This window comes from Ziziphus jujuba, chromosome 8 (assembly GCF_031755915.1).
Source record: "Ziziphus jujuba cultivar Dongzao chromosome 8, ASM3175591v1".
NCBI lineage: Eukaryota > Viridiplantae > Streptophyta > Magnoliopsida > Rosales > Rhamnaceae > Ziziphus > Ziziphus jujuba.
This window is the reverse complement of record NC_083386.1, coordinates 12,185,448-12,198,739: the sequence shown is the minus strand read 5'-3', so window position 1 is coordinate 12,198,739 and position 13,292 is coordinate 12,185,448. Positions and strand designations below refer to the sequence as shown.

The 13,292-nt window shown below is 31.9% G+C and overlaps 3 protein-coding genes across 3 annotated transcripts; all 3 read right to left on the bottom strand.

The window, feature by feature from the left end:
• Positions 1-591: 591 nt before the first annotated feature.
• On the bottom strand, positions 592-1,877 carry LOC132805064 (enoyl-CoA delta isomerase 1, peroxisomal-like). The gene is made up of 2 exons (XM_060819823.1): positions 1,874-1,877; positions 592-1,529 (listed from the first exon to the last, which is right to left on the bottom strand). Exons 1-2 carry the CDS (start codon positions 1,875-1,877, stop codon positions 808-810), a joined length of 726 nt encoding a protein of 241 aa, XP_060675806.1. The 3' UTR covers positions 592-807.
• Positions 1,878-7,435: 5,558 nt separating this feature from the next.
• On the bottom strand, positions 7,436-8,229 carry LOC132799142 (enoyl-CoA delta isomerase 1, peroxisomal-like). The gene has a single exon (XM_016021513.4). The coding sequence runs from the start codon at positions 8,126-8,128 to the stop codon at positions 7,436-7,438; it is 693 nt and encodes a 230-aa protein (XP_015876999.3). The 5' UTR covers positions 8,129-8,229.
• An 866-nt stretch (positions 8,230-9,095) lies between these two features.
• Positions 9,096-12,279, bottom strand: LOC107413539 (zinc finger protein GIS2). Its single transcript, XM_060820047.1, is given in 2 exon segments — positions 9,096-10,004; positions 11,275-12,279. A coding segment is annotated over 1 exon segment (483 nt). The 5' UTR covers positions 9,707-10,004; positions 11,275-12,279; the 3' UTR covers positions 9,096-9,223.
• Between the last annotated feature and the right edge of the window lie 1,013 nt (positions 12,280-13,292).

Here is a 13,292-nt window from a genome sequence, read left to right as displayed (position 1 = left end):
GAAATTGAGGCTTGGATAAGAATAGCTAACATGAAGGAAATGAATTAAGTCAGACACAAACCACATTTGTGGTTTATTATTATTAATTTGTTTAGACAAATTGAATCAAATAGGGATTGGAAAAGGTTACCATTAAGATGACCTTAATGCATATATCCTACTCAATTGATCTGTCAACGCTGGTACGAAATATAAGCACATGGCTTTATCATGAATAATTAAATCACAACTAAAACTTAATTATCTCGTCACAATTTATCACTATATAGAAGAAGCTTAAGATCTCAATAACAAGGATTAACAATTTAAACAAACATATTAATCCCCCAAAGTATTTTAATGGGGATTAATAGCAAATTCTTGTTATTTGCAATACCAGCCCTTCTTGGAATCGAGAATTTACCGCCACAATTTTCTCCAGTGTTGATACATCTTCACACCCTACACAAACAAACAGAGTTTTTCGTTAGTGAAAAAAAAAAAGAGAGATGTGCCTGATTTATGATGAATGCGTCTTATAATATAAAAACTGCAAATTAATAATCAAAACAAATTCGGCTTATAAAATAAAACACAAAATTCAAAGCCTTATAAAAAAATTCACATTTTTGTTCTTTTCCAAAAAACAAAAAAGAAGAAAAATGTAACATTCATCTAACCATAAAATACTTAATAAAAATGGCATATCATAAAATGACAGTGGGGTCTTTATTAATTTATTTATCAATTAAACTTTTTTTCTATATTTTAAAATTTTTTATCCACGGTTTACAATAACACTTATGGTCAAGTACGATGGAAACAATGTTACAGCTTTGACCCAGTGCTGCCGACACGAATCGCATCCAGTACATCCGACAAGACTTCCATTCGAATCTGAGCGTACACGTCACCGTTCCACTTTCTCCCAACCAAATTCTTCCCCACTCCAACGGCAGCTTCAACCGTTTGCTCCGCGCTATCATACGCCGAATCGATAATCCCTTTCTTCACGGCTTCATCAGCCGTCACCTTATCGGCTCTCAACACCACATCTCGGCGGCTCATCGACGCGCCGATTTTGCACTTGATCAAAGCCGTAAACCAAGCCGGAATAACAAGATCAATATCGAGCTCGCTCATGTAGAGGAAACCCCTATCCCGCCTCATGAGGACATAATCGTGGCTGAGAGCTAGGATGAAGCCGGCGGCAGAGGCGTGGCCGGTGACGGCAGCGATGGTCGGCATCGGGAGGGAGATGAGATCGGCTACGATCGACCTCAATTTGGCATCCATGATATGGGGACTAGATGGGGAGGACTTGACCAGTTCGAGATCGTAGCCATTGGAGAAGAACTTGCCTTGAGCGGTTGTGATTAGGACCGAAGATGAAGAAGACTGAGCTCGGACTTGGCGTAGAGCTGATCGAATTGAATCGAGAAGCGTCGGGTTGAGCCTGTGCTCACCCGACTCGGTTAGGGTTAGGATGAAGATGTTGCCTTTCTTCTCCAAGGAACACTTTTTTTTTTTTTTTTGGTTTAATTTTTTTTCTTAGAGCTCAAAGTTCAAAAATGGTGATTACAATTTTTCTTATTTACTCTGGATTTATAAATAAAAACGATAAGAGAATAGAGTATGTGGTGCTCAATGACGCTGTTCGGTTCTTTAGAATAATCAATGTAAACGGAAAATTAGATTAAAAAAACCAAAAAACCTAACGTAATTGTTAGTGGATCGATATATTCAATGTCGTACCCAATCAATTTGGTATCTCTATTAGTTTATCAATTTTGTGTGCCCAATTATCAATTTAACGTATCATTTTTGTTTGACTAATCAAAATCAAATGTTTAAAAAATTGAATAAAAAAAAGTGTGAAAACAATGAGCTTTACCCATGGAGTTCTTTGATTAGTCCATGATGATTTATATTTAAAAAGTGCACCTTTTTTTGACCAAATACTAATGAATTTGGTCAGACTAGCCGCCATTCATGATATATAAAACATAATAAAATTGTTTTCAAAACAATGTTATAAAAGTTGCGTACAATTAATTTTATAAAATTCAAAAGTTAAAAATGGTTAATAGAACTAAAGTGATACAAACACCAGAAAAGTTAATTGTCTAGAGGGTAAAGTTAAAAACATATCACAATTTGCGAGGTGAAAAACTGGGTTGGGAAGGGCAACCAAATGCCTCAAAGTTAACGAAACTCCTTTGACATTAGAATTTGTGGCTTCGTGTGGCCAAACACGTTGTAGGAGTTGTTGGGTAAAACACTGTTTTTTGGGTTGTTTTAATTTATTTTGAATTAATATTTTTTTAATTTGCTTTTGTTATTTAGGTTTATGTTTAAATTTTAAAAGAGTCAACTGTCATTATGCTGAAAAGAATCGGCTTCTTCTATGCTAATAAAAAATAGTAAAGTGTTTGATATGAAGTATTAATTATTTTAAAGTATAAAATTTACATATAAACGTTTAGTAACTTATTAAATTAAATTGTTGTAAATTTTGTAAATACTAAAATGGATATGCTGTATTAGTTATATATATATATATATATATAAACAAAAATACAAATTACATAATATCTAATAAATGATTAATAATTATATTAAATTTATTAGAAAAATATATACCGAAATGTTTAATACAATGTATAAGTAATATAAAATTGTATTTAAGCCAAAAAAAAAAGGTAATATAAAATTGTAAATAAAGCAAAAAAAAAACCTAATTTTATTCATAACAAAAATATTCAAATGGAGATACAAAGTTATAATCTCATTAAAATTGCAGCAATTGTATTTCCTAATATTTCCCTTTATTGGGCTCCCCGATCATTATGATATTCTTCAAAGGTGGTTACCTCATTGTTTAGTTCATTATCAACAATGTCATTATTGATAATTTCCTCAAAATGATGATCATATTGAGCATGCCTTCTTATGACCTGTTGTTTTGTTAATGAATAATTAAGCATATCCTTTAAAATCTTCCATCTTTTTTTCCATGCTTCAAACGTAAGTTCAATAACACTTCTAAGAGAAGGGTGTGCATGGTTGAACACGTCTTGATGTCCTTTTGGTTGATTACCTTGACGAAAATTTGGTAATTGATACCTTTTACCTTTATATGGTTTTTAAAATCCATTTATTATTTATGGATATCCAACATCAACTAAATAATATTTTTCTTATGAAAAATAAAAGAAAAATAAATATTATACGACTTTTTGGAGGCTGTGGAAAATTTAAAGCTGGGTTCATAAAGCTGTAAAAAAATATTCTCATATCATAGGCAGCTCCTTCCCAAACCAGCATATGCAAATATAAATTGCACGTCAAAACTACATACAGCCATTATATTTTGAGTTGGTATTCCTTTTCTTTCAATTTGTGGCATTTGATCTTTAGGGACTATTGAAGCATGAACATGAACACCATCTATTGCACCAATACAATCCTTAAATAATTATAAAATATACTAGTTAACTGTTGCAACTTAATTGTATTAAAAGAAGGAAAAACTAAAATTGCATTTAATATTTACTTTTAAAATGAGACATATATCTTGAATCTAAAAAATATTTCCTTTGGTATGTTATTAGATGTAGGATCTGATGACTTTACTTAATATTTAGCCATAACACATACAATATCTAACATCAGACCAAAGTATTTGCTTATAGTTTCACAGAAATGCAGAAATCATATTCTTGTGCTAATCTATTCCCTATACCATGTGCGGAACCAGGATTCCAACTTTAAGGTGGTTAAGTTACAATTTTTTTTTTTTTTTTTGGGAATGTTGAAATTAAGTTATAAATTTTTTTTTGAATATTTAAATTATTATTGATGATAAAGTTTTTCTATTATATTTATAATCCCAAAAAAAATTGATAACTAGTTTTTATAAAATTTCATACAATTTATTATTTTAACATCTAGATAAGTCTATTAGAAAATTTGATTCGGTTTGTTCCCCCCCAAAAAAAAAAAATAAATCTATTAGAATAATATGAGAGAATATACTCTAGTGAACAAAATTGATAATATACAAAAACTAAAATATTTGTTTCAAAGTATGATAATCAAATAAAAATATAATTTAACAGATAAAATGTCAATAACAAACTACAAAATAAAATAATTAACGATGAAAATTTTACAAAAAACTATCTAAAATAAGCATTAATCATAAAAGGAAATAACATTAATACTTTCCATTAAACCATAAGTATACCATAAATAAAAAATAATATCAAATTATTCAATACTTTAACTAAAATTCCTAATTATAATGTAAAAAAAAAATTATAATTAATAACAAAACAAAAAGAGAATTTTGTAATTTGGAGTAAAAAAATAATTTATATAATATTGTACTTCAATTTAAGGGCCAAATAAATTATTTAAGCCAATTATACAACTATCATGCTAATAAATTCAAAAAACCATATATATTAAAAAAAAAAATTAAAAACCTTAGGGTGGCCATGGCTCCCACAGGCCATGAGGTAGTTCCGCCCTGCATATCCCAAAATGTGCAAAAACATTCCCAATATTCCAGCTACATGTATTCTTTTTGAACCATGTAACCCATTATCGGTTTCCAAATCATTGTATAGTTTAAGGAAAGCATATTTTTTTTTTCCATTCTAAACATCCTATGACAACGGCTTTCATTTCTTACTAAAATTTCCCTTAATCATATATTACCAGTTTGATAAGAATTTCATAAATGGTTCCTTTTGAATATATTTGACATAATAACTCAATGAGTAAAAGATATATATATATATATATATATATATGCATACAATTTCGTCAAAATTCTCTTGATCTTCCTGCATGGCTATATTGAAAAAAACCTGTAATTGTCAATATAAGTTATTAATGGATACACAAATATAAACTAAACGTTTAAAATCAACAAAAAATTAAGATTATTAAATAATTAGATTTTTTGGATGTAGAATTGTAGAATAAATAAAAGTCTTCATAGTTCAAACACAATTATCATCATGATTCATACATAAAATAAAATTCCATAGCTTAATTACTAAAAATAACTTGACAATAAATATAACAAAAAATTGTGGTGAGAAATGTGAATCCTCCTCGTGATTAAGCCACATAAGCATAACTTCAGGTTGTTTCATAGTTGAAAACATTTTTTTTTTCCAAGATTCAAAATATAATCGAGTTAAAAATAACCATAACAGACTCCCAACCTCAATTTCCAGATATCACTTCAGGAATACTATGATATGATATGATGGAATATTTTATTTTCTATTACAATAATTAAGTGATCAACCTGCTGTGACAATTTTGCAGCACCTCCTACCTTTCCAGTTTTAGAAACTCCTTTACATTTTCATTTTGTCCACTTTTTTTTTTTTAATTTTAATTTTATTTTTATATTAAAGAAACATAATGTTCATAAACATTATGTTTAATTATTCCTCCATGTCTAGGTCACCTCAAGATGTATCTACATAATAATTAATTATAGTAAATTAAATAAATACATTAAATATGATAGTATATATAGTAGTAATTTAATTAAAATGAGAATTACTTACTTGTAATTTGGTTTTCCACCATTCATCAGATGCATTTGCAGTATTCTTTCTTGTATTCCAACCTAAACCAGTTTCCTTTCTGAACAAATCTTTTCATAATTTCCGATCAATATTTTGAGTGCATAGTATTTATTCTTCAATTGCAGCTTAGTATATGACCTTCCTGCTACTTCATAGAAATTCTTGATCAAGTTTTCTCACCCTTATTTATTAAAATGAGTCCCAGGATGATTTCCTTTCTCCACCTCTTGGATACATAAGTTACAAAACACAACTAGAGCCTCATTATCCCAGTTAGACTTACCGCGGTGTCCATTGCAATTTGCAACCATTTTCACCATTTTCACTATTCAAATATAAATAAATAACGAACCAAATACATAAGTGTATGGGTCATAAAATGTTTCAGAGGTGAATCGTCCAAATGATGCAATTTTTTTAAACTTCCTTTAATTTGTTGTCATTTAAGGTATATGTAAAAGAAATTAATTAAAAAAAAAAGATTTGACTGAAATTGGTGACCAAAAATGGAAAATGCCTAGCTAGTTGGGAACAAATATGTACAAACGAAAATGGTAAAAGTCTGTTCTTCTTGCTAAGCTTAAACCAAGAGCATGACAATCAAAATAGTTTCCTCCTCTACTGACAAGGATGTATTTCTAAAATTAATTTTCCATGATTTGATTGCTTCAATTTTTTAATCCAACTCCTTGAAACATTTCCTTATAGAAGAGAATCAAACAATCAGAGGAATCACAAAGTTCATATATGTTTAACCATATGCATAAAAATTGCACAATTATGGAAGAGAAAAATTAGAGAAATTTTTATATTCAAATCTTAATTTTAAAAATGCTTAAATTAAAATATTGCTTAAAATATTTCAATATTTTTTTAAATTATCTTTTATTTTTTATATATATATATATTTTTATTTTGTCCAAATTTTAATTTTAAAATAAAATAATTGACAACTAAAAGATTATTTATTTATGTGTATATATTACATTTAAATGGTCGGTTTATATTAGAACTTTTTATTTAGAGAGTTTTAATTTGAATATAATTGTTTGATAGGATAATAAATAAATATGATGTGGTGTTATATTAATTAATTAACATATTTTAAAATTTAAAATTTGTCCATTTTAATTATAAAAATATAGATTTTTAAAATAAAAATAAGATCGAGTTCTAAAAGCCGTTATATAACTGCCAGATTTCTCAAATAATCAGCCTTATTATATTTTTTCTAACCACCTAAGTAGCAAAAATTCTTTTATAATTGATTTTAAAATTCCTCTAATTATTATCAAATTAAGCCTTAGTACACCTAACTATAACAGTAATGGTAAGGAACAGTGCTTGCTTTTAAGTTACTGCTCACGCTGTTTCTGCTGGTTTTCTGCTGCTCACAAAATCTAAAGCCTAGAGAGGATTCACAATATTATTATTATTATTATTATTTTTTTTTTTTTGCTTTTTCATATATATTTTGTTTTTTTTACTTTTTCCAAACAAAAAAAGAAAAAAAAAATGCAATATTCATCTAACCGTAACATATTTTACAAAGAACCAGATAAAATATTTTACACAGATGGCATACACAAATGTCCGAGGGTCTTTATACTTTATTTATTTATAAATCAACTAAATCCTTTTTTCTATATTTTCAAAGATATGATTGCGTTAATATAACGAAGTGGATAGTTTTATTACTTGAACACTTTTATATACGCCAGAAAAAAACAAAGATTCTCGTCAAAAATAATTTTTTTTTTTAATAGTTCATAAATTAGATAAATAGAAAAAAAAAAAATTGGTAGCAATAACATCAACGGTCAAGTACGGTACAAACAGATTTAGAGCTTTGATCCAGTGTTGCCGATATGAATCTCATCGAGTACATCCGACAAGACTTCCATTCGAATCTGAGCGTACACGTCACCTTTCCACTTCCTCCCAACCAATTTCTTCCCCAATCCAACGGCAGCTTCAACCGTCTGCTCTGCGCTATCATACGCCGAGTCGATAATCCCCGTCTTCACGGCTTCATCAGCCGTCACCTTATCGGCTCTCAGCACCACATCTCTGCGGCTCGTCGGCGCGCCGATTTTGCACTTGATGAGAGCCATAAACCAAGCCGAAATAACAAGCTGATTATCGAGCTCGCTCATGTAGAGGAAACCCCTATGCCTTTTCATGAGGACGTAGTCGTGGCTGAGAGCTAGGATGAAGCCGGCGCCGGAGGCGTGGCCGGTGACGGCGGCGATAGTCGGCATTGGGAGGGAGATGAGATCGGCTACGATCGACCTAAATTTGGCGTCCATGAGATGCAAACGAGAATGGGAAGACTGGGCCCACTTGAGATCGTAGCCGTTGGAAAAAAACTTGCCTTGAGCCGTTGTGATTAGGACCGAAGAAGAAGAAGACTGAGCTCGGATTTGGCGTAGAGCGGATCGGATTGAATCGACAAGGGTCGGGTTCAGCCTGTGTTCACCCGACCCGGTTAGGGTTAGAACGAAGATGTTGCCTTTCTTCTCCAAGGAACACATTTTGGTATTTTTCTTTAATAAGAGAACAGAAGATTAGCACGTTAAAAGACGGAAGGACAGTCATCTGGCTATATCCAATGGAAAGGAAAAATTTTATATAAATAAAAAAGAAGGTATTTTAATTAGTTGGACAATATATTTTACCTAATTAATTAGTTATCAATTTTGTTTACCTTAATTCTATCAATTCTAACGTAACCTTTTGTTTGATTAATCAAAATCCAATTTTAAAAAAATTAATTTAAAAATAAAAAATAAAAAGTAAACGGCACAAGGATTTATGTTCAAAATGCACCTTTTAAAAAATAAATTGAAACGAACTAGTTTAACCAAATTCAAAAGTTAAAAATGGTTAAATGAACTAAAGTGATACTTAAAACAAAAAAAAAAAAAAAAAAAAAAAAACAGATAACGGTTTGGCCATACACCAGAATGACTCAAGTTCAAGAAACTCCTTTGACACTGCGTTTTGGGTTGTTTTAATTTATTTATAATTAATATTTTTTTATATTTGTTTTTGTCGTTTGATGAAGGAATCACGCTATTTCCGCTGGTTTTTTGATAATTGTATTTTGGGATTTTCCCTAAAGATTTCAATGAAACGTCCACAGCCTTGAAGTTTCTTTGCTTCTGCTCTTTATAATCATAACACTTCCACGTCATAATGCCTAAAAGACCATAACAACTTGGACATGATCAGAGTTTGCTAGTCGCATATACCCAATAAGCTGAAAAAATTTTCCTGAATGGCTTTCAAAACATAGCTTCTTCTACATGCAACACCCAGAGGCTTCCATGGACGTCATATCATATATCCATTGCAGCATAGATTAGCTTTACGCCTTCATCCGAACGAACTGTTCCTCTCATTCACTGTAACCTCAACCACCAACACCCAGATAAACATATACAAGTCCAACTTCTAAGTCTATTTGGAATGAGTATACAAGCTTTGGTTTCAGAAGAATCATCCAAAAAAGTGAATTCAATCAATTCAAATCCGAAAGTTGAACAAAGCCACTCAACTTACATTGAGAAGCGCTTAAACAAATTCATAGCTACAATAATTTGATTGTAATCCTAGCTATCAAGCAGTTAATACTGACGGACAAACATCTGGGTAGAAGGGCACTCGCTGGCTTGGTGACCTCTTCCACCGCAGTTGTTGCATGTGACAATGTATGCACAGACAGAGTCATGGATCATGTGCCCTCACTGACCACAAATCCGGCAGGTAATGTCTCGGAAAGAGCCTCTCATGTCTGATGCTAGGCTTGACTTGGGGTAATGACGGACCAAATGACCTGATGTATTGCAAATATTGCAGACCGGTTCATTAGGGCAATCACGAGCAAGGTGACCAGTTTTATGACAGTTGTTGCAAGCCTTCTCATTTGTGCAGTCTACAGCAATGTGGCCTGCCTTGTCACAGTTGTTGCACAGCCTTGCACCATGAGCTGGAAGACCTGGATGAACACAATCTCGAGCCAGGTGACCCATCTTACCACGCATGTGACACATTGGATCATTGGGGTACTGGCTTGCAAGATGTCCAGGCTCCTTACAGTTCCAACACATAGTTGTTGAGGTAATCCAGCAGCAATGTGGCAGTCACAGAAATGTATTCCAAAAATCAGAAAGTCATAGAAATAGTAGGTAAAATTTTTAACTTGAGATACAGAGCAATCTCCCGAACAAATTTTCATAGATTTGATCCATATTTTTTATTTTTCCCCCCATCTTGAGGGAAAATCATGAAAAGCAATAACAGTACTCATCTCACCCAGGAAGTCCACAATTGTTGCATACAGTCATGTTCAGATAATCTCTGGCAAAATGGCCTGGTCGTTTACATTTATTGCAAAGATAATCTTGCCTGGAAAATACCACCAAAATCAGTAGATATAAACCTAAAAGTAAAGAAAGTAAAATAAGTTCTCAATTTAAAAAAGAAGATGGTGTCCAAATTAAAAAAAGAAGACTTTAGAATATAATTATACAGCACTAGATCAATCCAAATTGGGAACTGCCTTGAACAAAAATAAAGTATGGTAGTAAAGTAATCAAACCAGGAAGTGAAAAAATTGAAGTGTTAACCATTCCTAAGATGGCATACCGCAGACATTTCACAAAACAAAATGCTTTACAAACTGACTTTCCAAATATACTGGAGAGTCCAGCCATTTTAGATTTATATATGCCAGACGTCCACTTTTGAACTAATTCAGTTGCAGATACCTTTCACTTTGATGTGCAGCCACTACTTTCCTGTTAGACTGGACATCTTTTCTGACTTCATATGTTGTCTTCTAAAGACTACCTCTTACATATTATGATGTCATCCCTCTCTTATTTATATTTCCTGCTTAAACCTTATCTATAGCACGAGTCTAAATTATGTTACTTTCATGTACATTTTAAATTTAATCCTTGATAATCCAATATTCCACAAAATTAATCATGGCAGGCATTAACCCCTGTGAAAACCATTCATCATAACTCAAACCACACAATGGAGATAGCCACATAGATTATGTCGATGAGCTCCATCTTTGGCCACAATACTAAGATAACATGCCACCATGTACTATCTTAACTAAATTTAGCTTTCTGCTTACTTTCTTCCAACATTATCTTTAGAGTCAGTCACTCATTCTTTTATGTGCATCACATGAAGAAACCAATTAATCATATTTTTTCTTCTGTTTCCAGCAATCTGTACTCTAACTTCCAACAGAATACTTTTTCTACCTGGACCTAAACTGAAATTTACTGAAATGCTTCCAAATTCAAAATGCTTACTATATGATCAAGCTTCCTCAACAATACCTGATAGCCATTAAATGTATAATACTTCTAAGAAAAATATCAGTGATGAGGATGTAATGATACCGACCTCCGTTTGGTTTAAATATGAAAGAGGCTTCACTGCATATGTGCATCTATGTGTGTGTCATGGACATAAGTATGTACATTATGCAGTTTGACCAAGCATATTATACAAAAAAATTTACTTCTATTAATAAAGAATAAATATGTAAAGGAAAAGATAATGCATTGTAACAACTAGTGAACAACATGAGCTTATAGAAGCGCACATTGAAAAGGAACCATGCTACAAATATGAAGTTGAATATAAAGAATACCAGGAAACGTGGCAATCTCTTGGATGGAGAGCATCACGGTAAGATGCACGTTCACTGCTACTAAACCTCTTGCCTCTTGGAGGGCTTCGGCTTCTATCCACACCAATGTTAAAAATCTCAAAAACATAAATATCTGGGAATCATGGAAAATCAAATATCTAAAATGACCAGGAGCTAGTATTTTTAAATTAAAAAAAAAAAAAAAAAAAACAGCTGCTCCTTCAATCAGCAACCTGTAATTGCCAATAGAATCAGCAAACTGCTGATATCACCACCTAAACAAACAAAATGAAATCATGGCCATATCAAATCATCGAAATAAAACAAATAAAATAAAAAATTATAATCATAACATTTTGTGACAATCTACACAAATTGCTTTAGAGATGACAATGAGAATTAGACTGGGAAAAGATATGAGAGAGTGGAAAAAAAACATAGGATAGAAAAAGCACATAAAAATCAATTTTGTTAGTGTTGCCATCAACCCATTAAAACAAAATAGTTGAACAACATTATGTCCTTGCTCAATGACAAAGAAAAAAGCGCATATAAAAATCAATTTTGTTAGTGTTGCCATCAACCCATTAAAACAAAATAGTTGAACAACATAATGTCCTTGGTCAACTACAAAACTTGATGAAAATAGTAATGGAACACTTGTGGACTTACAGAATTTGGCTCTCCCTTTTCTCGAGTTGGGTGCCATCAAAACAGAGTAATCAAATTAAGGCTAACAGTTCCACATAAATGCAAATGCACCATTTCGAAAAATATTTTAGAAAAACTTCCAAAACTCTACCAATAGATGGATAATGTACCATATCCACAATCAAGTTATAAAATGCAAAAAAAATTTACAATTACACAACAGCTTTTTATGAACTTTAATTTCAACAGTCTGACATTGAAAATCGAACCCACATGTTCAAACACAAGAAAGAAATCTTAAGCTAAAGAATTTTGAACACCTTTTTAGTTTCCTGTAAGTTCAAAATCCTACAGTGCACTAAGCCTGCCTAGACTCCTTTGCTTTAATTTGGACCGAATCACAAGTTTTCTAAAAGGACACACCCAAAAAAAAAAAAAAAAAAGGAGAAAAACAGAAAACCACCAAAAACAAATTGGCACTTTAATTCTTTACTTTCTCACCATTTTCTGAGAAACCAAACGGATGGATGAATGAGACACCTTAATATACAAAGCAGTTAAATGACCAACTATTCGTGCCCACAAACCCACTTCCAAGAGATTTCTTGACAAATCAAATCAGACAAGTATGTGAGATTTTATATACATGGAAAAACGTAACATACATTTTATACATTTATACTGTATATTATGTACGCATCTATTCTAGAAAAAAAAAATATATATATATATATATATATATATATATATGTATATATATAATCATAGAGGCTAGCTTGAGGACCGACCGCATGGGTTATATGTGGACCAAACATGTGATGAAATTTCCTGCCCTTCGATTTGCACTGCTGGCATCTACGGCCCAACTTCAAAGCAACTCTCACGTGAGAATGGCTGGCCAAATTTCCCCTGAGCCCTTCCCGCTCACATTCCCGCCATCACCAGCTCGAAAGGACTTTGCCAAAATTCCCAATTGCACCAGCACCAACCAGCATTGCCATCCTTGCAGACCCATCAGATAGCACCACCATTGCCATCTTGCAAACGCACCAGCTCGCACCATGATTGCCACCCTTCTCTGTACCCACCAGCTCATAATCTTCTACTCTGCATGTCTGTATTATGGCTCTTCATATCTGTGAGTGAGTGAGTTTATGTTTTGTAATTTTTTTTTTCATTCTTTTTTTTATGTTGGTGATTTTATGTAGTCTTGCATAGTTGAAATTGTTAAATGTGGGATTGTGATTTGGGTTGAGAAATAACTTGAACGAAGGCCAATCTTCATGATGATTTTCGAAAATTTAGAAAATGATACTTTTCGCAGAAAAAGCATAAATGTATGCATTTTGTTTTTCTTTCCTGGTGTA